The following is a 25,902-nucleotide window of genomic DNA, read 5'->3' as shown; positions in this document are numbered from 1 at the left end:
GTTTGCCATCACTGGGAAAATAAATTCATCTCCTGCGTGAGCATGACTCACAGCAGCCAGAACTCCCAGCAGGACTCGTCAGGTCAACGTAACAGAAACCGCTTTACACAGGACTACTGGTGATGTTATTCTGGTGAGGACTGTCTCAGTACATACAGGCTGAAGAGATTATTATATTCTGACTGTTTTCTGCAGGAAACATCAAGCATCACGTCCTCCACGAGGGCACCACGCTGACTGAAGCTGCCCAGTGACTTGCGGGTTGCACTGGTCCGCTCCCAGTTTGAACACGTGGAAGTGTCGAGGAAGGGCAGAGCTCTGTCGGATCTCCCTGGATGAACACAGTTTTTTAACGAGCAGCTGTGGCCGCGTCTCCCCACGCTGCTGTAACGAGCCGCTGTTGGCCGGCAGCCTGTAATCACAGCGTGACCTCCGACCTCCGATCGGGTCGCTCTGAACAATCAGACAGGAGAGTCGAGAAGCAACGTGCGAACACACCCTGAACTCTGGATGATACGATGATTAATAATCCTGCTTCGTGTCACAAAACGTCATCCTCAGGAGGAAGAAAAGGAATCAGCGAAGGACGAACTGATGGGTGGAAGAGAGGAAAGAAAGAAACGAGGAAGGAGAATAAAAAAAGACACAAGCGGAGGAGAAGAACGGGTGAAAAGAGAAAACTAAAAATGCAAGTAAAACAAAACCCCCGCAGTCTTTTGACAACACAAGCAAAACACAATGAATTAGCTTTTATTGAAGGCTTCTTTTCACTCTAACTGCTGCTTAATTATATCAGCAGGAAATTACTACAGGACCCATAAAATAAACCAGCACTAAAGAATTTCAGGTCCTCCAGGTGTTTCCAGGATGTGTGAGAAAGTAGTGACACCGACTGAAACACTTCAAAACACTTAAAGGCTGATTTCATTTTGCATTAAAAGAGATTGGATGTGACTTCCTGAGTATATCATTATCATAAGCTGATACGCAGAAGTCCACTTGATAGAAAAAGATCAGCGTCGCAGTAATCCATTCACAGACCTGTCTGGACTTTTACCCACAGCAAACTCACTGAATCCATGGCAACAAACATCATGAGGATGTAATGGAGGCGGGGCCCACAGAACCATCTGAGAGAAGTCGTCCTTTTAAACTGTTTGGAAAAGGGCACTTTTAAATAAATAATGGTAATGAACCATCTGTCTAATCAGATCAACGAACCGTACGATGTAGTAGGAGAGCCACAGCCTTCAACATCTTTCCCAACAAGCAAAGCCTTCGGCGCCGTTCTTCTTACTCTGCGGTTCTGATGCCATCACAGCCACTGTTGTTTTCGAACAGTTGCTTCTTGCTGTCATCACACCTAAACCACGCCTGAAGCTGCCAGCAGTCCTTCATAGGACGCTGATTGGTCCCAACAGCTGTGGTTCGACCACAAGCACAGAACTTAAAGCCTTCTTTCAAATTCAGCTGCCCTACAAGGGCCCCACAGCGTCAGACTGTTAAATCTCACGTAGCGCCACCAACAGGTCACGCCGCACACTTGTCCAACCCATCAGTCCATAAAACGATTGAAGAACTGACCGCTGTGAAGTTAGTTTTAAGCTGGAGATTCGACAGTGCAAAGCGGCGTCCCCCTCGCAAAAATATTACGGTAAAGTTGGGAATTTGTGACACAATGAAATAAGGTTTATTAGAGGAGCTCACTTTTCATGTGAACAACTGAATGACTTCCAGGACAGACCGAAAATGTCCATTATCTCCATATTTTTAGAACCGCACGTGTCCAAACTCTCACCTGGTTCAAAACTATTAACCCTTTCACCTTTAAAGTGGTCGGAATCGCATCGTACAAACTAGTTATTTTCTAGTTTTATGACAGATTTAAACTCTACAGCCTGCATCTGAATGCTCATCGATAATTTAAAGTATGTATTCTGTGTATTTACTGCCGGCTGTGTCTCACATCGAGCCGGCAGCTAAACTGCAGACACGTCTGTGACTGACAGCCGATGTTCTACAAGAAGGTAACTGATGTACAAGAGTCTTCAGAAGTACGCGGCTCAGCCACGCCATCGACGGGCACCAATTACTGTGAAGAGGGAACAGGCTGTTCAGCCACGAGCTGCGAACCTGCACCCTGAGAAGAAGGGACAATAGGGAGAACACAGTGCCATCACTCTGTCCATGAAGCAGCAGAGGATAGAGATCATTAGGTCTCTCTTTCACTTCCAAAGCCCTGTGAAACGCTCACGTTGGTGCTGACAGATGAACAGGCTCTGCATTATAAAAGAGTTGTTTTTTTTAAAGACAGACAGGAGGTTCGTCTTACCTCGGAGATCAATCACAGTTAATCTGAAAGCCTCCTGCGTCAGGAGTTACAGGAGCTGTCCGGTCCCCCCCCCAAAATAAAAATCACTCAGAGACCCTTGACGTCAAAGAACTAACCATTTATAGGAAACAATTACAGATACATTTGGCAAAAAAGCTGCTGTTAAAGCAAGCTCTCAAATACTCCGAAGAGTACCTGGATTTGAATCACAGGGAGTCAGAGACCTGAGCAGCCTGGAAACAAGTTTGGGTAGATTTAAATGTGTGTGCAGGTCTGAGTGCTGACTTTATCTTCTGATAATGTAGCAGTGGGCGGTTTGTTACTGTGCATATACACAAGTTAATTATTGCATGTGGTGTCTATTATTATTTTACACTGGGCCTGTATGTCAGATCAGCTCACAGCGCTGAAGCCTAAAGATCTTTTATGAATGTATACACAGTCTGTATTTACTGACATGTCACATGGAAATAATGTGCTTTTAATAACACATTTCTTACAAATGGTTTTATGCAGAAACTATTTTTTCTTCTTGTTTCTAACTAACGAGAGAAGGAGAGAGAGGGAGGAGAGAGATGGTCACAATGTGGTGAGGTAGTAAACAAGCTGCTGTGAAACACAAACACGACCAAAGACTGGCGTCTAGAGCAGCCGACAGTGCCATCCACCCTCGGTGCTTCACACAAGTGGTTTTCTGCTGTTCCTCGCTCATTTTCAAGTTGTTATTAACAGCTGACCTTGGCGGGGCCTGCTTTGGCTGTTTGATAAACTGGTTCGCTTTGCATGCGGAGCCTGTTTGTCACTCACTACATCAGACAGACTTGCGGGTTCGTCATGGAAAATGAGAACTCTGCAAGCTCTCCTTTTGAATCAGGCGGCCAAAAAGCTGAGGCGGTTGAGTTAATTTGACTCGCTTGACATTGCGTTGTTCTGCGACATGACTATTGCGCGAGGGCACATTGGGATGACGACGCTAAAACATGCGGTGAAATGTAGACATTTGGATTCAGCTCTGCCTTCCTGATGCTTTCCATGTTCTGACACTCCGCTGCCCAAAAGTGAGCTCATTCATACACCCATGTATGGCGTTTAGAGCCACAATATCCTGCAACATGTCTACAACTGCATGAAGAGGAGGCAGTGTGTGTACCGTATGACTACTATAACGACGAGTATTTGAAGAAGGTTACAGATTTTTGCTATAAAGTGCCGTGCTGTGAAAGCCACAGTACAGTTTGATCACACAGAGCTCACCAACTCCACGCAGAGCCTCAGCAGGACAATAAGCACATGTCGTTATTGTCCTGTTTATATCAGACCTAAAATACCCTCTTTGGAAAGACGCTTTTCATTTTTTCCACAGATGTGTTCTGACGTTCAGGAAGTCTGTTTGTTCACTTCAGCCTCGTTTATGGATTCAAACATTCCGCGTTTGAATTTCTGCAACATTTTCTGGTTCACTGTGCTAAAATGATTTGGCATGTAAAACTGAAATATAGTAAGTTACAGACAGGTTCAATTTGTTGAACTGAAATATAGGTGGAGAAAAAGTCCTCTCTCGCCTTCTCTCTCTCCCTCACGAGTTTGTAACTCACTCCAGTCCTCTTTCATATATCACCGGGTAAAATAAAAGACTCTCCAAAACACACACAGACAGACAGGAGGGTCTTCATAGACCGTTAGAAAGAGGAATAAATCCGTCGCTGTGTCCAGCAGATGATAAGAGCTATTAGTCGCAGGAGACGGCAGCGGCCTGGAGCAGCTCCTCCTCTAATTGAGTTTCAAGAGCCTTCACGGACAGAGAGAAAGACAAATGTGCTCAGGCCATCATTCTTTCAGCAGACACGGACAGGCAGTAATCACCGGAGGAAACAAAACCGCTGGAATTACAGGGATTCAAGAGCTCTCATAAAAACACAGAAAGACAAACCAGGAGTGATTCCTGCCAGAAAAACGCCCATCACTCATTTGTGGAACAATCACACATGCTGCTGGGCTCCATGATGGTGCTGTGGTCACGATGCAGAGCTCGGGATGGTGGAAGGGAAGCAGAAAACACAGCACGTTGTCCTGAAGCAAAAACCTGTGAAATGGGTTTTAGAGGAAGCGTAATTGCCTGGATTATGTTGACTGACATTGTTTTCTAGTGCAGGAACTGTGACTTCCCGATAATGACCAGGCGCCACAGGGGGGATGTTGGGGTGGTTGGTTAAGGCGTGGATACCCATTAGGACCGCAGAGGCAATGATCCGGTCTGGACACATGGTTGCCTGTAGAGGTAGAGGCAGCGTCTTCACTTCCTGTGTCCCCTCAGCTCTTTCTCTGTGATCTTGATCTTGCACTGAGGGATACACTTAAGGCTTTTGATTGAACAGACAAAGTCTGTGAGGGAAAAAGAGTGTTACAGTCCACCAGCCAACTCACATGGGATCGATTTCTATCTGCAGTATGCAGAGCATTTGTATTTGGCATATCAGCTCGGACCATCATGACCATCTGATGAAAATCAGACATTGCTTTTCAATTGTGGTTCAACAGAATCATTTTAAAAGACAAACTAAAGAAACTAGCCTGGACAAAAAAAGGAAAAGATTGGAATAATTTGACCGTAGGGGCATGTTAAACTAATGTGGTTCTTGTAATAAGTCAGTCTGCCTATTTAAATGGTGAAAAGTAGTGACTGTGCTGTTTGGTTCCAGGTCGTGTACCACACTGAACATGGACCACAGAAACCTTTATTTCATTCCGGGAGCTTCACTGAGAGCAACCTCTCATTTGCAGGAAGTCCGTGATCACATTCACACCTGGAAGCTGCCCAGTACAACCGCAGCCTGATCTGCTGCCCACTAAGCAGCTCCACTGGAGCAGTTGGGGGTATGGGTCCTGTGACTACAGAAGTTTAGGGTCCACGGGACTGCAGCCAACCTCCCTGGACGTGGCCGCGAGAGGACAACCGATGACAAATTGAAGAGACGGATAATACGAATGGTCACCAAAGAGCCCAGAACAACTTCCACAGACATTAGAGGTGAACTCGAAGGTCAAGGAACGTCAGTGTCAGATTGCACCGTCTGTCGCTGTTGGAGCCAAAGTGGACTTAATGGAAGGAAACTGCTGTTTAAAGCAAATTTTAAAAAAGCGAGACTGGAATTTGCCAAATGCATAATGATAAGCCACAAAGCTTCTGTCCTTTGGATAGATGAGACAAAACTGGAGCTGTTTGGCAAGCCACATCGGCTCTATGTTTGCAAACGTGAAAACGAAGCATACAAAGAACACCGTACTGACTGTGAAGCAGGGAGGACGCTCGGTTATGTTTTGGGGCTGCTTTGCTGCATCTGGCACAGGGTGTCTTGAATCTGTACAGGGTACAATGAAATCTCAAGACTATCAAGGCTTTCTGGAGCAAAATGTGCTGCCCAGTGTCAGGAAGCTTGGTCTCAGTCCCTAAACACAGCTACAAACACCCAAGAATGGCTAAGAGCAAAACATAGGACTTTTCTGAAGCGGCCTTTTTTGAGCCCTGATCTAAATCCTATTTAACATCTGTGGAAGGAGCTGAACCGGCAGTCTGGAGAAGGCACCCTTCGAACCTGCTGGACCAGTTTGCTGATGAGGAGAGGGCCAAAATACAAAGTGCAGAAGTCTCATTGATTGCAGTGACCGCCTCAAAAGGTGGTGCAACAAAATTTATTTTAATGACAATAACAGTAATAGAAATTTAAATAATCTAAATTTCAACAATATGAACATAGTATTAAAGTAAGTTCATTTCTATATTAGAATTTTAAAACAGCAGTTAATGGGCTTTTAAATACCTTTTATAACATTTTAATGAAGAGGAGTTTGTTGGCAGGTTGAAAAAGCTATACACTACATGAAATTAATCCAACTAACATAACACCACAAGCCAAAGCACAGCACTGGAGAATAAACCAATCTAACTAACAATAAATGTTTTTCTGCCAGTCAGTAAAAGTTTAGCTGGCTGATGCTTCCATGCTCTAAGCTAACGTTACGGTTAAATTGCCAATTAACGTTACTGATCAGCTAATTATCTCGCTAACGTATTCGGCAAAGCCAAACCACAGGCTGAAGAATAAGTAGGCGACATGAAATTAATCCATATTTCACATCACTGACAGGGGAAACACGGCTCTCTGTGATTATGGCCAGCTAATAGCTAAAGCTCTCAAACAACTGTTTGCATTTGCATCGCTAAAGTCTGACAAACAAAGTTAATTACCTGTCCAGAAAACTTCAGCTCCGCTTTGAAAACATCTGTCCCACATTAACGTTATAGCCTTCCATCTGGGAAAATCCACAAAATCCGTGATTTCTGCCGTCAGCTGTCTGTCCCGACTCAGTCTGGCTGTCGACTCTCGCGCTAAATAACACGTGTGCTCGTTCAGTTTTCCAAATGTCACTTCTCTTATTACTTCTAATAAACCAGAAGACTACTCGGGGACTATATAACACTATTATTATTATTCCCTCTTCTTCTTCTTTGTACGTGTCTACACTACCGGAATTACACAAGCAGAAGAAGAACGCCGTGATGACGAAACGCGCTCTGTAGCGCTGTTTGTCCGCTGTGGGCTACGGTAGAAACATGACGACAAAATACACCGGCTCCACAGCAGGGGGCGCCCGCGGTTATGTAGATGTCTCATTCTAAGGTAATAAAAACATAACGGTTCATTATGTGAGGTCTTTATACACCACTGAAAACTTAGTTATAGATCTTATATTATAGCCTCAGAAATATTAAACAATGACTCCTTTAAAGGAGCGGGGTAACAACCATTTTGTCCACATCTGTGTGTTGTCATGTGAGGGTGGCAGAGATGGGGCGAAGGTATAAACTCACTGGGCCCTGCTGGCTTATTAAATGGTCTTTACAATCAATGAGATGTCACTTCTCTGTAAGGAGTCCTCGGTTTCAACAGACTTGTTACTCAACAATATTTACCGAGCTGCAATAAGTTTAAATGCGTCAGACGTTTGTCAAAATGTTGATTCAGTACAGCATTCATCATTCTGAAGCTCTAAATGCATAAATAATCTTCAGTCATCGTCCTTGCTGTTCCTTAAAAGCAGCAGTCGTCATCTGGGATTTCTATCCCAAGTGATGGATCTTCCACCGTGGAGCAGACTGATAACATCCCTCAAACGGCGGCTCCGGTTTAATGTGAAGTTGTTTTTAAAGGAAGTTATGACTGATTCTAAGAAAAGGCCCACAGCGTTTACCTACATGTGTGTCTTCTCATCACTTTTCATTCTTTTGACACTTCTTGTTAGATCCATTACAAAAAAAATGCTGTCTGCCGTCCAAACTACATCCGCAGTGGAGTTATTAGACGCTCTCCCCGCTGACGCAGCACTCCTTCTGATAAAAGAGCGATTCAACGTTTGACAGACGAAGACAATTTATCTGGTCAAGAAATGTGTTTGCGAGCCGAGGAAGAGGCTGCGTGGGTGTCTTCCAAACCACCTAAAAACCCCCAGAGAGGACAGACGAAGCTACGCTGACGTCATCTTTATTCCAAACCACCCAAGTACATGACCGTCGCTGTCTGTTTACTGAGCTGCTGCCTGGCTATCGAGGAGATACTGAAGGAGGAACAGAGTCACCGTGACCTCCTACAACACCCCTTTCTGTTTACACTGATCTGAAACGATCTGCTCTGTAATCAGTTTGATATGATGCCACGTAAAAATATAACGTCAAAAGTCCCTGGACAGACATGAACCGGAGACCTTGTTGTCCACGGTCACTCTCTTAACCCCTAGGCCAGCAGGGCGCCCCGCATGTCTCACCTACACTGCTTTACATATTGTTGATTTAACTAAGATCTCATGTTCATGTTTATGAAACAGCAGAGCTCTGACCGGATCTATCAGTTAGCTCTATGTGATCAATTCCTTGATGCTTCCATGCTTGCTAATAAGAAAGTTACCTGCTGACATGCACGCCAAACATGGCTGCTGACCTGCTGAACGGCCTCTAAGGTTTGACAGACTAATCAAGAGATGCTATTTATCCATCCATCTCTAGACGTACAACTTTGTATTGTGCACAATACTAATTCTGCAGGGACTCTAAAATAAAAAGTAGTAGGTAAGTAAATATGCCATTATACCAAGCAGAAGTCGAAGTCATCTGCTTTACTTTGAAACCATGGTAACACTATATCATTTTCTAGTCTCTAAAGGTGGAAACTTCATTTTGGAATGAAAGTCAGTCATGCATCCAGCCCACCGCTCATCCAGCCCAGAGATATAGATCCCCTGAGCGGCATTTACCTGTCAGCTTATAGCTTATCTGGTTATCTGGGAACAGACAGGGTTAGGTCTACGTGACCTGGAACAAGCCCCAAGTCTGTCATGACTTTAAAACCAGGATATCCTGAAACAACCTCCCCAAAATCATTCAATATGTTGAGAAAGAATCCAGTCTGTCAAATCTTAAAGAAAGTTAGGTCTTTTAATAAGTGTGATCATTTGCCTTTATGGGTGTAGATGCTTTATACTTTGATGGATTTCTTCCAGTGTGATCTCTATGCTGTAGTACGAAGCCTTCGCTCAGAGAAGACATCGCGTCCTGACATTAACTAGGGAAGGTTTAGATTGTGTCCTTTTGGAAATACTTGTATGTGGTGAAATTTGGTGTTATGTGACATGACGCCTACATTTGGCCAGTAATCCCTTTCTCATTACGTTTTGACAGCTACATCTGGCCATGACGGGACACTGCGTGACGCGACGTCTGCATCCGTGACATTACATAGTGTCCAAGTTAGCCACTTGTCACTGCATGTTGCGTACGGATGTCTACATTAGGCCAGTTCCCTAAATAAAGTGATCTGACATCTGTGCGAAACATCATGATGTGATGTGCATTTGGCGTGCCGTCTGTGTGATGTGACATGATTTGACCTGACGTGACGCCACATGGCTTGACTTGATGTGACATCCATATTTTACCAGTTCTGTACATGACGTGACGAGATGCAATGTGACATGACGGTCTGTACTCTGGCGAGATGTAAGGCGGTCTATATTTGGACATTTATCCGTGTGACGTAACGTGGCGTGACGTGCTGAGACGCACTGTAATCTGTTGTGATCATGTCTACAGATTTCCAGTTAGTAACAACAACAAACAACTAACTTTGAGTCTCTTCACTGCTTAATAATACTATAACCTTATCAAACATTCCTGAGACTCTACACTCAGAGCCGGACAGATTTTCCACCTCTTCCCATACTTCACATTCATCCATCCACTCAGTACAGAGCACATATTCCCCTAAATGTCTCTGAATGTTGATCTCTGAGGAAAACTAGATCATTTCAGGTACAAAAGGGCTTCATGAATTTAAGACAACGCCAGACTAGTAGAAACTCTCCGTGGTCTGATCCATCCATCGCACAGACAGAAATACCGTCTTGCCTGATAAATATGGACAAAATGTGACATTAGGTGCTGCATTTTATCTTTCTGTTACCTCTATGTTCATGTCTGAAAGCTTGGAGAAGAGCCAGCATCGCAGAGGATACTGAGGGTTTGACCCTAGTGATGGGTTTTGTCCTCTCACCTTCAGTCCCTCCACCTGACCTTCGATCCAGCCCGTATGGAGGGACTGTCACCCAAGAATGTGACTTCGCTTTGCTTTCCAGTAGACAGTGTGAGGTCCTCGTGGCCTGGGAGTGGGAGTTCGCCGAAGACTGATGTCTTCTGCAGCATAATTTGTATGGTGTTTCTGTTTTATTTGACAGTTTCCAGACAGTAATAAAGGTTATTTGTAGAGCTGGTGTCCAAACAAAGATCCAAAGTAACTAAAAGACTATATTTCAACACAAAAAATTAGTAATGTTAAGTACAAACTCTTAAGTTCCTGTAAAGGCACTGAACCTGTCAGATTTACAAGTTTAATTCCCAAGAAAGAGCAGATAACACTTCTCTAGATAAAAGCATCAACAGAGCCATGGTGAGAAGTTTCTTAGTAAGGTTTGGGTTTTTATCCCTCGGGTCCCCATCTGGCCCACTTTAAGCAAGAGTAAGGCAAGAACATCACGTCTGAGTTCAATTTTCTGTTCAGGCCAATGCATTAAGTAAGACACTAAGACCACCAGGGTAAGAGGATGAATTCCAAAGAAAAAGGCACCAACATTGATACGGTAAAAACCTTTAGTTCTTTAGTGCAAGGCACTAATATTGCCAGGATTGACAAATCATTTAACTAGAGCAAGGCACTAATACTGCTATGGTTTGGGTTTAAATTCCCTTTAGCGAGGCAGCGACATGAGCACAAGTGTTTAGCACTACTAGAGTTGGAGTCCCTGTATAGCCCATTAAGAGCAAGAGCAAGGCACTGACATTTCAAAGATAGAGTTCTAGTTTTCTGTATCCACCAAACCAGGTACTAACCTCTCCAGGGTTAGAGGTTGAATTCCCATAAAAGCCACCAACACTGCCGTAGTAAGAGCTTTAGTCCCTAGAGCAAGTCACCAACACTGCTAGGATTAAAGTCCACTACTAAATAAGCCAATACTCCCAGCATTAATGGATAACTTCACAACAGCAACGTAGCCAAACTGTAAGGATTAGAGCTTTAATCTGTTTGAGCAAGATACCAACAAAGCCACGGTGAAAGTAACTTAATTCCCTGAGACCCCGTTAAGCCCACCAGGAGCTGGGCACTTCAGTTTTGTATTTAGGCCGATGAATAAAGCAAGGCCTCAGAGCAAAGCACAGTATTAAAATCTAGAAAAAGAATAACTCTCAGCATTAATGGATAACTTCACAACAGCAAGGCAGTAATATTCCACTGTTTGGAGATAAATTCCCTTGAGCAAGGCAGTGATATTGGAACTAGTACTGCAAGGGCGGAAGACTTAATTCCCTGGGTCCCTGTTTAGCCCTCCATGAGAAAGTCACTAACACAGGGTTTAACTTTCTGTTTAGTCCTATGGAAAGAGTAAGGCAGTAGCAAAACCTGTGCTAAGAGCTGTGTAGTCCAGAGCACTGGACTGGGTTGGAGGTTCGATTCTTTGATTGCCTGTTTAGCTGAGCACAAAGCAAGGCACTCGCACTGCAAGAAGTGGGTGGTATGAGTCTGAAAAGTGGCTGATTTATCTTATCATACATGTTAGGTATCCACTTCAGAGGCTGTTTAGGTTTCAGCTGGGATAAATCAAGCGCACCTCTAGTAGTCGGAATATTAAAGCCATATTTAGCTGGATATTTTCTGCAGGACCTGGCCGCTGCCCAGACGACATGACAGATACATGGCCGGAGGGCCCGTGGTCGTAAAAACAAGGTCGGTTACTGCTGAACCCCTGAGAGACACAGAGAGCGAGCAACAAGAGGACAGAGAGAGAGAGGAACCGGTGAAAAGGTAAAAGTGGCTGCAAGATGTGAGCATGAGAATGTAAATAAGACACAAGAGAGAGACAAAACAGAGGAAAGGTGGAATAAGGGAAGAACAAACAGAGAGAGGCACAACAAGGAGGAAAAGGTGGAGGACACAGACTGAACTGCAAATACGGGAGGCTTAGTTTAGGTTTCCAGGGCTTCAGAAGTAAAAGTCCCAATTACCTTTCTGCACCTCGTGCTAATATCCTTCTAAACATCTCTTGTTTTGTCAAGTCAGATTCCTCGCCCTCTTTTAACTGCACAGACTTCAAGCTGATGAATACCACCTGTTCATGAGTACATGGACCCTCATCAGGTTTGATCTTTGGCATAATTAAACCCCCAGAATGTCTGTGTACAAGCACATTTTCAGCTCAGTCTGTGGGCAAGTTTCATTCATTTTACCAGAGAGAGAAGAAGAATTTCAGTTATCAGCAGGCGAATTGAGAACAAATTTAGCAACCTCGGCAGTCTTATTAGTAGACCTGAAAACAGAGCTTTACTGTGACACAAATCCAGAGAGAAGGATTTAACACGGTCAGGTGAGATTATGACAGAGAATGACCACCTGGACAGAAACCTGCCGTCACCGCTGCTTTTATACCGGGCTGTCAGCAGTTTAATGTGAGCGGTAAAATGAGACATCTGACATTTATGAATGATCATTTTGAGTCATCCCTGATGTGTCTATAAAAATCACATTTTATAGATGTGAAAATGCATCACAACATTGCATTGTGGGATTTTGTTAGCAGAAAGTAGAGGACATGCCATGAGCACAACATTTTTAGTCGTCTGTAGCTCAATGTCACACTCTGTATCCAGGCACTCGGTGCACTACATAGTAAAAAAGGAGCGATTTGGGACGCAGCCCCTGACGCAGCTGCTGCTCAACACTTGTGGATTTCATTCGTTCAAAAGAGTAAACTCATTTTTCTGAAGTGGTCCGATCTGCAATTTAAGAACGAATCTGTGCAGGTCTGATTCCAGGTCAGCGTGGAATCAATTCAGTACACATGACTCAGCCTGAATGGCTTCTTCTCTATAGCAACTGCAGCTGAGGCTCATGGGTAACGCTGTATTTAGAGTTGTCCACCAAACAGAAAATAAACCTATGCAATGGTTGGATTAAACAGGAGCCTTCTGCGGTTCTGTGATGAGAAACACTGAAGAGATCATTCAAGGGAAAAAGATCTTAAAACCAGCAACTGCAACTTTAAAGACACTGTCAGCAAGACAGAGGAGAAACAAAGAAATGGTAAGACAGACGACGGAGAGAGAGAGAGAGGGAGGGAGCGCCAAACCGGATACAGAGATAGAGCGGCCCTTAGCCAACAGTGAAGAGAGAGAGGGAGCGTTTCTCCAAATGACTTCCAGATTTCGGTTGTGGAGCAGTGACCTCCTACCGTCCTGATTAGCAGCAGCTTCTCTGCAGAGCTGCTGTGTGGAAGAAACATGCAGCTCCACATGGTCTCACACAAACCAGACACAAAGGGACACACCGCTGCTTTTACATCCTTCAGTGCATTAATAAATCTGACTGCTGAGCATCTCCCAAATCACATCATCAGATTTTAAGATTTACCTTCTTAAAGGCAACCACTGATTCGGTTTCCTTCCATGCAACTTTATATTGAGTTCATTTTTAAATCAAAGTCCTGTCGCCATCATGCATACGGTGTCCTTGATGGTGCATTCAAGGACATCCCAGAATTTGCAGTCAGCTGCTGAAGAAATTTAGATATATTGTCCAAAAATCTCATTCAAAATCAATATTATTTGGAAATGGTTCTGTTTTAATATTTACATTCAAGATTTGTAAAATGCACCAACATGGGAGTTTTTAAACAACAAAAAATACTGAGTTTAGTATCTTAAATGTGGACGAAAAGCATCAAATCCTCACATCAGTGGAGTCACAATCAGAGACTGTTTGGCAGTTTAGCTTAAAAAAGTTATTGTTCAATAATCGAAATAGTTCCTAATTAATTTTCTGTTGATCCACTAATTAATTATTTATATATTTTTCAGCTCTGGATGCAACATTTTAGTTGTTTTTTTTTCAGTTGGCTTTTGTTCTAAGCCTCTGAGTGTCGTACACAGTCTACTTTATGTGGCCATGTTTGAGTTCACCCTGAAGGTGGCGGATGGGGTTGAGGTCAGGACCCTGTGCAGGCCCGTCATGTTCTTCCACACCAAACTGGGAAAACCATTAATTTAAGGAGCTGCTTTGTGCTCGGGGACATCAACATGTTGAAACAGAAAAAGGGACAGACTCTGGATACAAAGTTGGAACAACGCCATTGTCTAAAATACCATTGTGTGTAGGAGCGTTAAAATTTCACTTCACTGGAACAAACCAGGGGAAAAAGCCCGAGTCAAAAGTACACGTGTCCACATACTTATGGCCACAAAGTAAGTAAAAACACCTTCAGCTGTTGTGGGTCTTAAACTTGTAATGTCCAAGTTAAAGTATAGGTCTGGTGTTTTTCTGTATTTGTCTTACTGTCCACAATTGTGCAGACTGAAAACAACATGTTGGTCCCTCAGTACCCTCGAACTTCCTGTCTGTGGCTCTCGGCTCTGAGCCCACTGGTTCCTCCTGAACACGTCAATCTTAAAAAGAATCCCCACAAAAATATAGTCTGATGTTTAAAAGGCTCACTTTCCTCAAACTGCTGCTCGCTGTAGTCTCCATCAGACAAACAGGAACAAACAGACCCCTTTGTTGGGACTATTTCGAGCGGCGGATGAATCCACATGTGGCGGTCTAGTTAGTATTTGGGGCAGCAGGATGGTGAATGTGGGACCGAGTCAGAATAAACTACAGTAAGGAAGATGAGGCTCACGGATGGTATTAAATAGTTTCTACGGTTCAGAGGAATTAGATACATCACACACACAGAACTTGCTAGTAGATAAAAGATATATAAATATAGAATACAGACTTGTACTTTACAGGACGGTGTGTGTAACCGTCCTGTCTGGTCTAAGAGAGACTTAAACCTAAACCTGCAACCAACATGGAAACATTAAACCCAGAAATAAAAAAGGATAAACATCATGTAGAACAAATAAACCCAGTGATGCAGCTCTCTGCGGATAACGTCCATGTGATCTACTGTCTGGTGAAACATGAGATCTGATGTGGTTCCATGTGTTTACTGCCAGTGAATGGATGCAAATGAATACATGCCGAGTAAAACACTGGGGCAGCAATTATTTCCCAGCATGCTCAGTGTAAACAGAGGAGAATGATGTGGAGGAAACTCAATCTGTTGAGTTGATATTCTGACTTTTTTTCCCTGCTAAATGCAGCAATCATGTGGGAAACATTCACTGCCAGAGAGGAGCGAGCAATCACGGTAAAAAATAAATAAATACAGCGAGGGGATGCTGTCAGCACTTTCCTATCAGGCGAGGTTCCCTTGAGCAAGGTGTCCGACCTGGAGAGGAGGCCAGCAGCAGTCAAGCAAACGCTGAAAGAGTCTGTGGTTTACAAAATCCAGATATTTACATCAGGCAGGGCGATCTGGTTCACTCAGCCTGAGTTGTTCAAAACTGAAGCCGGTGGCAGATCTCCAAAGGACTGCTCAGCGGTCTGCCTGAGCGAGACTTTAGAGGTTAGACCACACTGTGCAGATCAAGCAGAAATCCTACCTGGACAGGTCAGCCAAGCTATCCGTGAAATCTAAAGGCGACGCAGTCTGTCGGTTCATCAGCGCCGGTGATCCTGTCCTACAGTGTTACAGAACTCCTGCTCCCCTCACCTAGAATACATCAGTGCTAAATGCAGACTGTCTGATCTTCCCAAAGAGTTTCCTTCTGATGTTACGGTCAATCAGCCAATTAGCCACCTACATTTCCTCTGCCGAAAACTCCCATCCCGAGACATCCAATTAGCGAAGCTTACCGTTCGTTCCTGAGGACTCCGCTGAGAAAGTCTGACCATGCGATGCTGCTGGTCATTCAAATACAGACAGAATCTTCTGTCCACCAATACAGCATCCAAATGTGTCAGGTCCTGGTCTTCGGAGAGGCTGTTTGGGATTTCATGCGTCAATTTTTGCATAAAACTGTGTATCCTCACCAAAACAGTGCAACCCCACAGCAATAATAACTCCTGGTTCACCAAAGACACTCGACTTTTGTGCAAGAAGAAGAACTCTGCTTTCATTAGCAGAGATAGGGAACAATAACTTCTGCCAAATATGAGCTAAAGTCTGCAATCAGGGAAGCCAAGTCAACCGACATCATCCAACTGGAACAACAGATTGCCTGTAATGACACAAGAACCATCTGGAAAAAGGTCAACAGGTCTGTTGAGGATGCTGCTAACTTAGCCCTCCACAGCACACGACAACACTTAGAGTCGCCCAACACCTACCACATCCTATTCATCGACTTCAGCTCGGCCTTCAGTACAATAAACCAGGTCCGGTGCTTCCTGTGGAGAAGGCAGCAGAGGGTCAAGATAATTAACCTTTCATCTTGTCCTCTGAGCCTCAGCACCGGTCACACAGCCCAGTCACCTTTCTTTAATATGCAGACGACACCGCCATGATTTGACTCATGGCCAACAACACTGAAGACCGATACCTTGAGCAGGTAGCCCAAGCAGTCAGCTGGGGCCTTGATAACAACCTCCAGCTCCACACATCTAAAACACAAGAACTCATTAAAGATTTCAGAAACAGCCTCCTCCACAAAACCCCCATACACGTCTCAGGGGAACTCATAACAATCACTGACTCATTCAAATTTATTGGCACACACGTCAGCAACACACCCAAATGGAATATCAATGCAGACCACATTACCAAAAAAGCAAAGACTGTTTTCCCCAAAGACAGCTCAGAAAAAACTCAAAGCAAAACAAAGCCTCCTCCTTCAGTTTCACACAGCCGTCACCGAGAGTGTATTCACCTCATCAATAACAGTTTGCTATAGCAGCACGGACAGGCACACGCAAACTGCAGCGCAAAGTCAATTAATCATCCAAGACTACTGGATTAAAATCCCATGGCAGTAAACCTGACAGACATACCTGCACTTAAAGGTAAAAGTTTGATTTGAACTCTCTATGCTAATAACAGTGAGTTAGTAAATTACAGTCCCTTTATTACACTATCTACTAATCCAAGTCCAATTTTATTTTCCTTTTTCCAGAGAAAATCCAGTAATTCTGACCTCTCAACCCCCCAAAAGAGGGTTAACACAACTCCACCGACCCCTCAACATATAAATACATCATTCAACTGTCAGCACTGTGGACGGTATTCAGTACGATAGACTGAGAGCATATAACTGAGAGTAGGAGTAGTACACACTACTACAGTAGTAGAAAGTACTACTCCCAACTACTCAGTTGGTCCCTGTTAGTGTCTGGGGCACTTCCACACAACTCATTCACATCTTCTATTCCAGAGGTCACTAATAGGCGGACCGCGGCCCGGATCCGGACCCAACCGCGTTTCTATTTTAACCCGCGCAGCTTTTCTAGCATTTACTGTACTGGTTTAGAGGACCAGGAAACTCACAGACCAATCGCATGTTCTCCAATCGTCTCATGTGACGCTGCTCAGCCAATCAAATCTGTGCATACCGATGCTTGCGAGTCGAGTCCGCGAGATTCACCAGAGACGTTTAGGAAACACACCCGAATTGAGGAGACGAAAGATAAAAGAGATTTCACATGACTTTTAATCAAGAATGTACAGATTTTTACATGTACATTCCTCCCACGGGCAGTTCAAAACCAGAATATCTCATAGATCTCCAATATGCTAGCTGGAGCTCACGTTTCTCACTGAACAACAGAAAGTAGGAAAGTGGAAGCTCTGTAAGAGGAAATGAAAGAGAAGAGGAGGCATTACAGCTGTTCAGTTGTGTGTTTATTATAAAATTGGTTAAGACTACACTTCATCACTTCAAGCTACACTTTTTATTAAATTTTTCTAAAAATTAGGGACTTTAATTTACTAAGTTTAGTTTACTTAAATTTAGAATTTATTATTTGAATAGTTATTATTTATTATCCTTCCAGTTTGATGTGAAAACTGACTGAAATATTATTTGATTTGACAGTCCATTGTTGACTAAAAACATGTGTTGATACAACTATAGGTTATAGTACTGAATGATAACGCAAGTTCGTCGTTTTGATGTTCTGGACCTTTGCTTCAGGAAATTTTCTCTAACTGGACCTCTTTGAAATCTAATTGAATACCCCTGTTCTATTCTGTCTCTTCGCTTCTGCTGAATCCTCGCTAAGCTAACATCAGGCAAACCAAAGACACTGCCACCGTTTCACATTCTAAAAACGACTTTATCGGGTGGCGCAATTGAAACGAAAGCCACTCCCAACCAGTAAAGCCATACCAACGTTTGGGCTTGGCCAGTACTTGGATGGGAGCCCTCCAGGGAAAACTACTCGCTGCTGGAAGAGGTGCTGGTGGACCAGTCGGAGGCAGTCTGCCAGCTGGTCTTAATGATAAGAGTGCAGTGATGGGGACACTGTAGGTGATGCCGTCCAGACTGTGGTCTTCGGGAACCTCAAGTGAAACTAAGTTGATGCTAATTTGGGGTCGACTCCCTTCACCTCACTCAGCAGTTGGAAAGACACGGGAAACCCAGTGTGAGTCTTAAGGAGCTAAAGCATTTATTTACTAACTGAAGGTTCTACTGCAGTCACAGCTTTAGAGCCAACTTTACTACGTCTGCCTGCTCTGGGCACACACTACGTACTAAGAAAGAGCTTGAAGGGGCTACGATACTCATACACATCCATCCAGATCCACTTGGGTATTAATAAAGACAGGTGGTAGATAAACACGACCAGGTTAGACTGAATGTGATAACCACCCTCTTAAGTGGGTGCACCTGTAACATCACTTGTGCATTACTGACATCTATTTCCCCCACAGTCAAGCGTGCGTCAGTAATAACATCGTAACTCAGCGTCTCTCCTGCACATCACACCGGATCACAGGACAGGAAGCGGTACCACAGTCTGGTCTGGTTCATGAGTACTAACCTGGCAAACTTTCAGCTCCAGAGTGAAAGTCTGACAACATGAATCGACTGATGATTCAAATCACCCACGTTCATGGGGGGAGGAACATCTGTAGCATCAGTCAGCACTCACAGGTGTGTGTGAGCAGAGAGGAGAGAGAGTCCAAACTTAGTTGAAAACAAGTTGTTGCAGCAGGATTATAGAGGCAGATGGGCTGGCGCGCACACACACACACACACTGAGTCATAGCTTTTATATGACATTTCCGTGCCAGGTGGTGATGGGAGCTGTTGTCTTCAAAACACACATTCAAATAAAACTTGTTCAGAGCCACAGAACATTCAGGGAGAGCAGACAGAGAGGAAGGGCTGGAGTCACATGTCTGTCCTGTGCATGACACACATGCTAATATTAGCATCACTGTGTGTGTTGGCCAGCAACATTAAAATCAAAGATCACCTTTTTTATCTTCTCTCCATCATAAATCAGCCCGTACCTCAGAAATATGATTCGTTCATGTCTGTTGGATTATGGATAGCTGTTAGCAAACACTAGCTAAACTGTTAACAGGTGCGTTTGACTTCATGCTGCTGGATTTAACATGGTTAGAAATTCCGGCGCTGCAAAACGTCACCATGTCACGTGACAATAAAACCTCGTGGGAGCCTTTGTTCTGACCTCACGCACTCTACAGGAAGTAGAACATGTCCGGAGGAGGAGCGACCCCGATTTACACGCAGCCCAGAAAACATGAGGGGAAACAAAAGTGTCTTAAATGGAGCTAAAGCTTCTCGGTCAGCAGTTCAAGTCCGTAAACGTTAAATGTGACAAAAGCTGGAAATGATCTCCACTGATGGAAACACTGAGCGAGAGACGTGTCAGTCATCCACGGCCAACTGGTGATGAAAACAAATGACACTCATCGGGAGGGGGCGGAGCCGAGGGCACGGCCGACCGGTCCTCACATCTGATTGGGTAAAAGGCAGCTAGCTGGTTGGCTGGCTCGGGCGCTAATCAAGGTGTTTGTTTTCATTTTAGAGAGTAGGAGAGACAGAAAGAGGCTCGCGGTGTGATTCGTGTTTCATTTACTTCCACACACACACACACGCCATATGTCCTGTTGCTTTGTTCTCAACACACACACACACACACACACACAGTAATGAGGCCTGGAGCAGTGTGTTAGTGTAACACGCCGAGTTGTGTAATCTGTGAGCAGTGACTAATGTGTCTACATGGAGGGACAGTCTGATGAGCAGCCGTGACACCAGCAGATGGTCTCTGGGTTCACTTCAGGTGCGTTCGTTAACCAGGAGACCGCAGCTGCGCCCCGGTTCAGGCTCCGCCTCCTTCACTTTCAGACTGAACACGCCACGGCGTCGGTCAGAAACACTTTGAGGTCACGCATGCTGTTGGTACCAGTTAGACCCACCGGGACGCACTCACCATCCGCCTGGACAGTCGGATTATTTCGTGGGGGTTTTTAGTGACAGCCGCCGTTTTTCAGACGTAAACAGTCAGATTGTTTATTTCCTGAATGGCTGCGTTGAGGTTTAGTGACGGTAAAGCTGCACGTTTGGTCTCCTGAAATATGGCGGTTGAGGCGTTCCCGGTTTGAGGCGCAAAATATGGGAGGAAAGAATTTAAATTTATACAAATAGATGCTGCAGATGATTCCTCGCCACAGACTGCAGCTGGAGATCTGCGGCGCCGTTCAGAGAGATGTTAATTAAAAGCATCACAAAGGTCATTGTGTATCTCTTTAGTCAAAGGATTTAAATGTTTCACCAGAAATCTCCCAGACCTTCCTTCCTCTCTATGTTTTTGTTGCGCTGACTGCATCATGTTTATTACTTCCTCTTGCAGGATGAACACAAACCAACAGCAGCAGCAGGAAACGCTGGCTGACTGACCTGCGGATTAGAGAAGACTTCCTTGATGCTGTTGATTGGTCCAACAGGAACACCTGAGCCCTCAAACCTCCTCAGCCAATCAGCGGTCTTCTCCTGCAGAAACCTGACAGAGAGAAATGATTATTGTATGTTTAGTGACGAATAAGCAGCGGCCTGCTCTCATTGGCTGGATGTGGAGGTCACAGGTTCAATGAAATGTTTCTTCTCTGAGAGAGAGGACCAGAACAGGAATCTGCAGCCGGGCAGACGAACGACCGGCTGAGAGAAGCTGCAGAGATTCAGCTGATGGTTATTCACTCCAACGCTCACTTCATACATGTTGTTATACAAATAGTTAGCTTTAAGACGGAGCGTCGGACAGAGACCTGAAGGAGGATTAGAGTTTTTCAGTCGGATACGTTGTAAATGTAGATGTCTATGAAGATTCTCAGTCATCCAGGTCATAGTTATCCAACGAAGGTTAAAATCAAGGGCAACTGGACTTGGTTGAAGCCGTCATTGAACAGGGGAGGGGGTCTACGCCACCACTTATCCCCCACTTACACTGCTGTCCTTTCATCACTTCCCAGGAAACTCAACAAACGTAACCTATTGGCCTCAGGTGAAGATACCAACGATGGTCGTTCAGTCTCGGCCACAGGTAGTCTTAACGACTGTAACGACTGTCGTCACAGCAACCAGGAACACTAACAAACCAGCGGTATCGATGACCCGGGCCAACGACCCCACTGAGGTTAAATAGCTGAGTTTCCCTGCCAGCCAGTCAGAACTGAAGAAGTCCTTTGGATGTTGTAAATGTAGTTTCTCCAACGTTACCTGCTCCAGCTCAGACACTAACACATGTGGAGAGAGACGTCTGAGAGGTTTCTGTTGTTCTGCTTGTGTTTAATATGAGCAGTCAGAACCGTGTCTGTACCTCTGTGACAGCGTGTGCAGCAGCTGTTTGCGGTTTTGGACTCTCAGCTTGTTGGTTTTATATTTTGGTTCGTCTGTGAGCTCCGTCAGCTCCAGAACCTGCAAACACAAACAACAACAACAGAGTTTAATATGTCATATTCTAAGAAATCTCCTCTGTCTGTCAGACTAACGACATATTGCGCGTGTTGAGGTGAAGTCACTCACTTGACAGACTTTGACAAATTGTTTGTCGTTGCCTGCAGCCACGACTACGTGTCCGTCTTTGGTTCTGAAGCCCTGAAACAGACGAGACGGAGACTCAGGCCAAAGACGGGCTCGAATTCATGAACTTTTGTATTTGTTGGGGTCTGTACCAAAGAAACATGTGCTCTTGTATCTGGCCGGAGCGTCTCTGCATCATTTTGCTTCACTGTGATTTTGACAGCATTGTGATGAACTGAGCAGCCCTGATGCTTAGTATTATTTAGACAACAGCAACACGGTCACAACCTTTGTTTCGAGTATTCATCCTGACTACTAAACACGACGGCAGGTGCTGTGGGTGGTGCACGACACTGTTTGCCTAGCGCTGCCATAGGCGTTTTATAATAAAAAGCATCCCTCTGTGTATCTGGTCCTGGTCCTGGTGGTATCAGCCGCCCCCAGTAATTCCACCTTCATGTCCCGCTGAGCTTCACCAAGCAGCAGCGGGGAGTGAAGAGGCAGCAGAGACGCTGACTTTACGCTGTTAACTTTGGGGATTATTAGCATTTTTATTAAGTCGACTCTTCCCAGCAGGTAGATATGAAACTGGCTCTAATCAAACGGGAGGATCTGAGTGTTGGCTGGAGCTTCATCCGACTCCCAGATGAGTTTTAAAATAAGTTTAATAAGCTGCAGGCCGCCTGAGGACAAGGTCAGCTGGTGGAGAGCAGCTTCTCCTTCCTCCTCGTCTTTCTTCACCCCCCCAGCCATCTTTCTTTTCTTCCTCCCTAATTTTCTTCTTCCTCTTTCTGTACTTTCTCCTCTTCCTGACTCACGATTGCTTGTAATAAAAACTCGTGGCCACATGAAAGGAGGACAAGAGCTGCTGTCTCACATCACACACCAGCGACCGCATCCCTCTGCTGTGCCTTCAGACCGCTAACCCTTTAGTCTCTCACCGCCGCCTCGCTTTCATCCGCCGCCTCGGGGAGTTGCGGGTAACGCAGTCCACACGGGGACTACGACGGGACGTTCACCCACTAAACCCCAAACAGTCCCCAGAGAGGGTCGGCCATGTGGCCGGGTCGCAGCGGGGCGACTTCTGCCCCCTGCTGGCTGCAGGTCCAATCCAAACCACCAATCAGTGACACTGTTCCACAAAGTTCATTCCTTCCTTCAACCAAACAAAGTCGGCTCCCTGTTAATCCTGTACGAAGCACGAGCCTCACTGACCCGTCACGTGATAAACAGGATGCAGGCGTGTGGTGTGAGAGCGTGCTCTGTTCACACAGGAAGTTTTACCAGGTTCATCAATCTTTAATATTCTTAAATATCTGAATTAAAGTGGATAAACTTGTCTTGTTAAGTGTTTGTATATTTGTTTACAACCTTCTTCAGTTATGCATATTCCAGTATTTGATACTGAGGTAGATTCATTTAACTCAAAGCTAATCAGAAGAGTGATCAGCAGTGGTGCACAGTCACATTTACTCAAGTACTGTACTTAAATACAGATAAGTATTTTCTTTTCGTGCCACTTTCTGCTTCACCACATCTCAGAGAGAAAGACTACTTTTTGTACTTTACTATCCGACAACTTTAGTTCAGTTACGTTACAAAGTAAGAGTGTATTTTAAATATGATGTTTTATTATGATTTAAACTACCCAACAGTTTGTACAAGTACAGCTGAAACGCTTACTTGAATGGCAGCTACTTTGATGTTTTTATAGTCCGTTTGTCATGTCAGCGTCCAGTGACAGAGTAGTTTTTACTTTTGATACTCAAGCATTTTTAAAAGCAGGTACTTTTGTAGTTTGACCTCAAATAGACTTTTACTTTAAATGGAGTAACATTTAGCAAAGGGTATCTGTACTTTTACTGAAGTACAGGGTTTGTGTTCTTGTCCATTGGTGAAAATCAGCATAACCAAGTAAAAAGAGGAGTTTAATTAACAACACAGGGCTCCCCCTGGCTGCGCAGAGTACTTAATACCTAAATTCAAACAAACACTCCTATAATCTGTTCTGTGTTACCGTGGCTGAACTTTCCTCCAGATTTCTAAAATCCTTCCTGTTCAGAGACACCAGGACAAACGAATGGGACAAGATGCAGCTAAACAAGAGAGGCCAAACACCTTCAATACATCAAGACAAATCAAACTGTGAGCTGAAGCTGACGAGAGAATTAGTTCAGCCAAAGCAAGTAAGTCAAAATGTCTTGAAATTATTAAGTTATTACTTTTGTGTTAATTAGTTAGTAGTCTTCATGTGATCACTAGTCAGCTGTGTCTTTCCGTCCCATATGAAATGAATGCAGCACACACTGTGTGTAGATTATGGTCGACTTAGTTCAGTTGTGGTTCAAGCTGAGACGATCAAAGTGATCAAAGAGAGGAGTTCAGTGACTAATTAGTTACAACTAGCAGCCAGCGTTGACAAGCTGTTGTGTTGGAGATTAACTGTTCACAAGTCAGTTTCATTTCATACACTCAACTGCCACCACAGCTTTGGCATTTTCAAATATAGGATACATGACATCTAATTTTAAACCAGCAATTTGTTTTGTTTAATATAAAAAAAAGGTCCACAAATAATTAAATTCTTTGATGCTCTGATGTCTTTCTCTTTTTGTGGTGAGGCCATGAATCAACCTGTAGTCTGTAAATCTCAGTCAGTTTTCTTTATGACATTATCTTTGCTTCTATTAAATATCAGTTTATTTTTGACACTGAACAAAATTAAAAAGGCAACACTTTTGTTTTTGCCCCCATTCATCATGAGCTGAACTCAAAGATCTAAGACTTTCACAAAAGTACACAAAAGGCCCATTTCTCCTCCTTAAAAGGCCTCTCCTCTCCTTTACCAAGATAATCCATCCACCTCACAGGTGTGGCATATCAAGATGCTGATCAGACAGCATGAGTATTGCACAGGTGTGCCTTAGGCTGGCCACAATAAAAGGCCTTAGGCTGGCCACGATAAAAGGCCACAGGCTGGCCACAATAAAAGGCCACTCAAAAAGAATTTGGCAGTACATCCAACCAGCCTCACAACCACAGACCATGTGTAACCACACCAGCTCAGGTCCTCCACATCCAGCATCTTCACCTCCAAGATGGTCTGAGACCAGCCACCAGGACAGCTGCTGCAACAGTCGGTCTGCATAACCAAAGAATTTCTGCACAAACTGTCAGGAACCGTCTCAGGGAAGCTCATCTGCATGCTCGTCGTCCTCATCGGGGTCTCGACCTGACTGCAACTTCGCACAGCCATTGAAGAGGAGTGGACCGACGTTCCACAGGCCACAATCAACAACCTGATCAACTATATGTGAAGGAGATTTGTTGCACTGTGTGAGGCAATGAAAAGGCCTTTTATTGTGGCCAGCCTAAGGCACACCTCTTGATATGCCACACCTGTGAGGTGGATGGATTATCTCAGCAATGGAGAAGTGCTCACTAACACAGATTTGGACAGATTTGTGTACAATATTTGAGAGAAACCTTTTGTGTACATAGAGAAAGTCTTAGATCTTTGAGTTCAGCTCATGATGAATGGGGGCAAAAACAAAAGTGCTGCCTTTATCATTTTGTTCAGTGTATTTAGACATCTGAAGTGTGCAGTGCGAAGCCTTCTCTTTTGTTTCTGATTAAAAAGGTATGAAATATTAAAATGTGTATCCCAGTTAAACTTCTCCTTCCTGACTGCAGCGTCCTCTCATGTGTCTCCTCTTTGACACGGTGGATGTCACAGCTTTGGGAGATTTGAATTGACCCGTCTCACAAATCAGATGTGAACTTGAAAAGCGTCGGCGGAGATGGATGACTTCTTCAGCTCCAATATCTTCCTCGCAAAGCCGCGACCGCAAAACACCAATAATTCTGTTGTTCCGACTGTCATGATCTCCAAAGAAACCGTCTGCTCCGCTTTCATCTCCGGCGCCTGGGGGGGAGGGGGGGAGGGGGGGGGGGGGGGGGGGGGGGGGCTTGGGAGGGAGCGTGGCATTGTGGGTAAGGCGGTTCACACGAGGATTAAATCCGAGCGTCGGACAATAACGCTCTGGCTGGGGAGAGGCGACAACCACAAGAATCGAGTCGCCGCCGCGTTCACGCCGAGCAG

The 25,902-nt window shown here is 44.5% G+C and overlaps 2 protein-coding genes and 1 long non-coding RNA gene across 11 annotated transcripts in view; 1 reads left to right on the top strand and 2 right to left on the bottom strand.

Moving 5' to 3' along the window:
• The window catches only part of LOC123968058 (NACHT, LRR and PYD domains-containing protein 12-like), a gene marked incomplete at its 3' end in the record, with an annotated part of 261,415 nt that overhangs the window by 159,908 nt on the left and 75,605 nt on the right, over nucleotides 1-25,902 (bottom strand). The gene's annotated exons all lie outside the window — the stretch shown is intronic.
• Nucleotides 1-25,902, top strand: part of LOC123968672 — a 95,197-nt gene that overhangs the window by 34,168 nt on the left and 35,127 nt on the right. The window lies entirely within an intron of this gene.
• sugct (succinyl-CoA:glutarate-CoA transferase) overlaps nucleotides 1-25,902 on the bottom strand; it is an 84,003-nt gene that overhangs the window by 30,366 nt on the left and 27,735 nt on the right. For all 9 annotated transcript variants that reach the window (XR_006824423.1, XR_006824422.1, XM_046044904.1 and 6 more), the window contains 3 exons: nucleotides 21,804-21,875; nucleotides 21,598-21,695; nucleotides 20,682-20,784 (listed from right to left, as the gene is read on the bottom strand). Coding sequence is in view for 7 of the 9 variants with exons in the window: in XM_046044904.1 (XP_045900860.1) it covers nucleotides 20,682-20,784; nucleotides 21,598-21,695; nucleotides 21,804-21,875 (273 nt within the window). In the remaining 2 variants the exon portion in view is untranslated. The remainder of the gene's footprint in view (nucleotides 1-20,681; nucleotides 20,785-21,597; nucleotides 21,696-21,803; nucleotides 21,876-25,902) is intronic.

Source organism: Micropterus dolomieu, linkage group LG01 (genome assembly GCF_021292245.1).
Source record: "Micropterus dolomieu isolate WLL.071019.BEF.003 ecotype Adirondacks linkage group LG01, ASM2129224v1, whole genome shotgun sequence".
Lineage (NCBI taxonomy): Eukaryota > Metazoa > Chordata > Actinopteri > Centrarchiformes > Centrarchidae > Micropterus > Micropterus dolomieu.
This window is presented reverse-complemented; position numbering and strand designations above follow the sequence as displayed.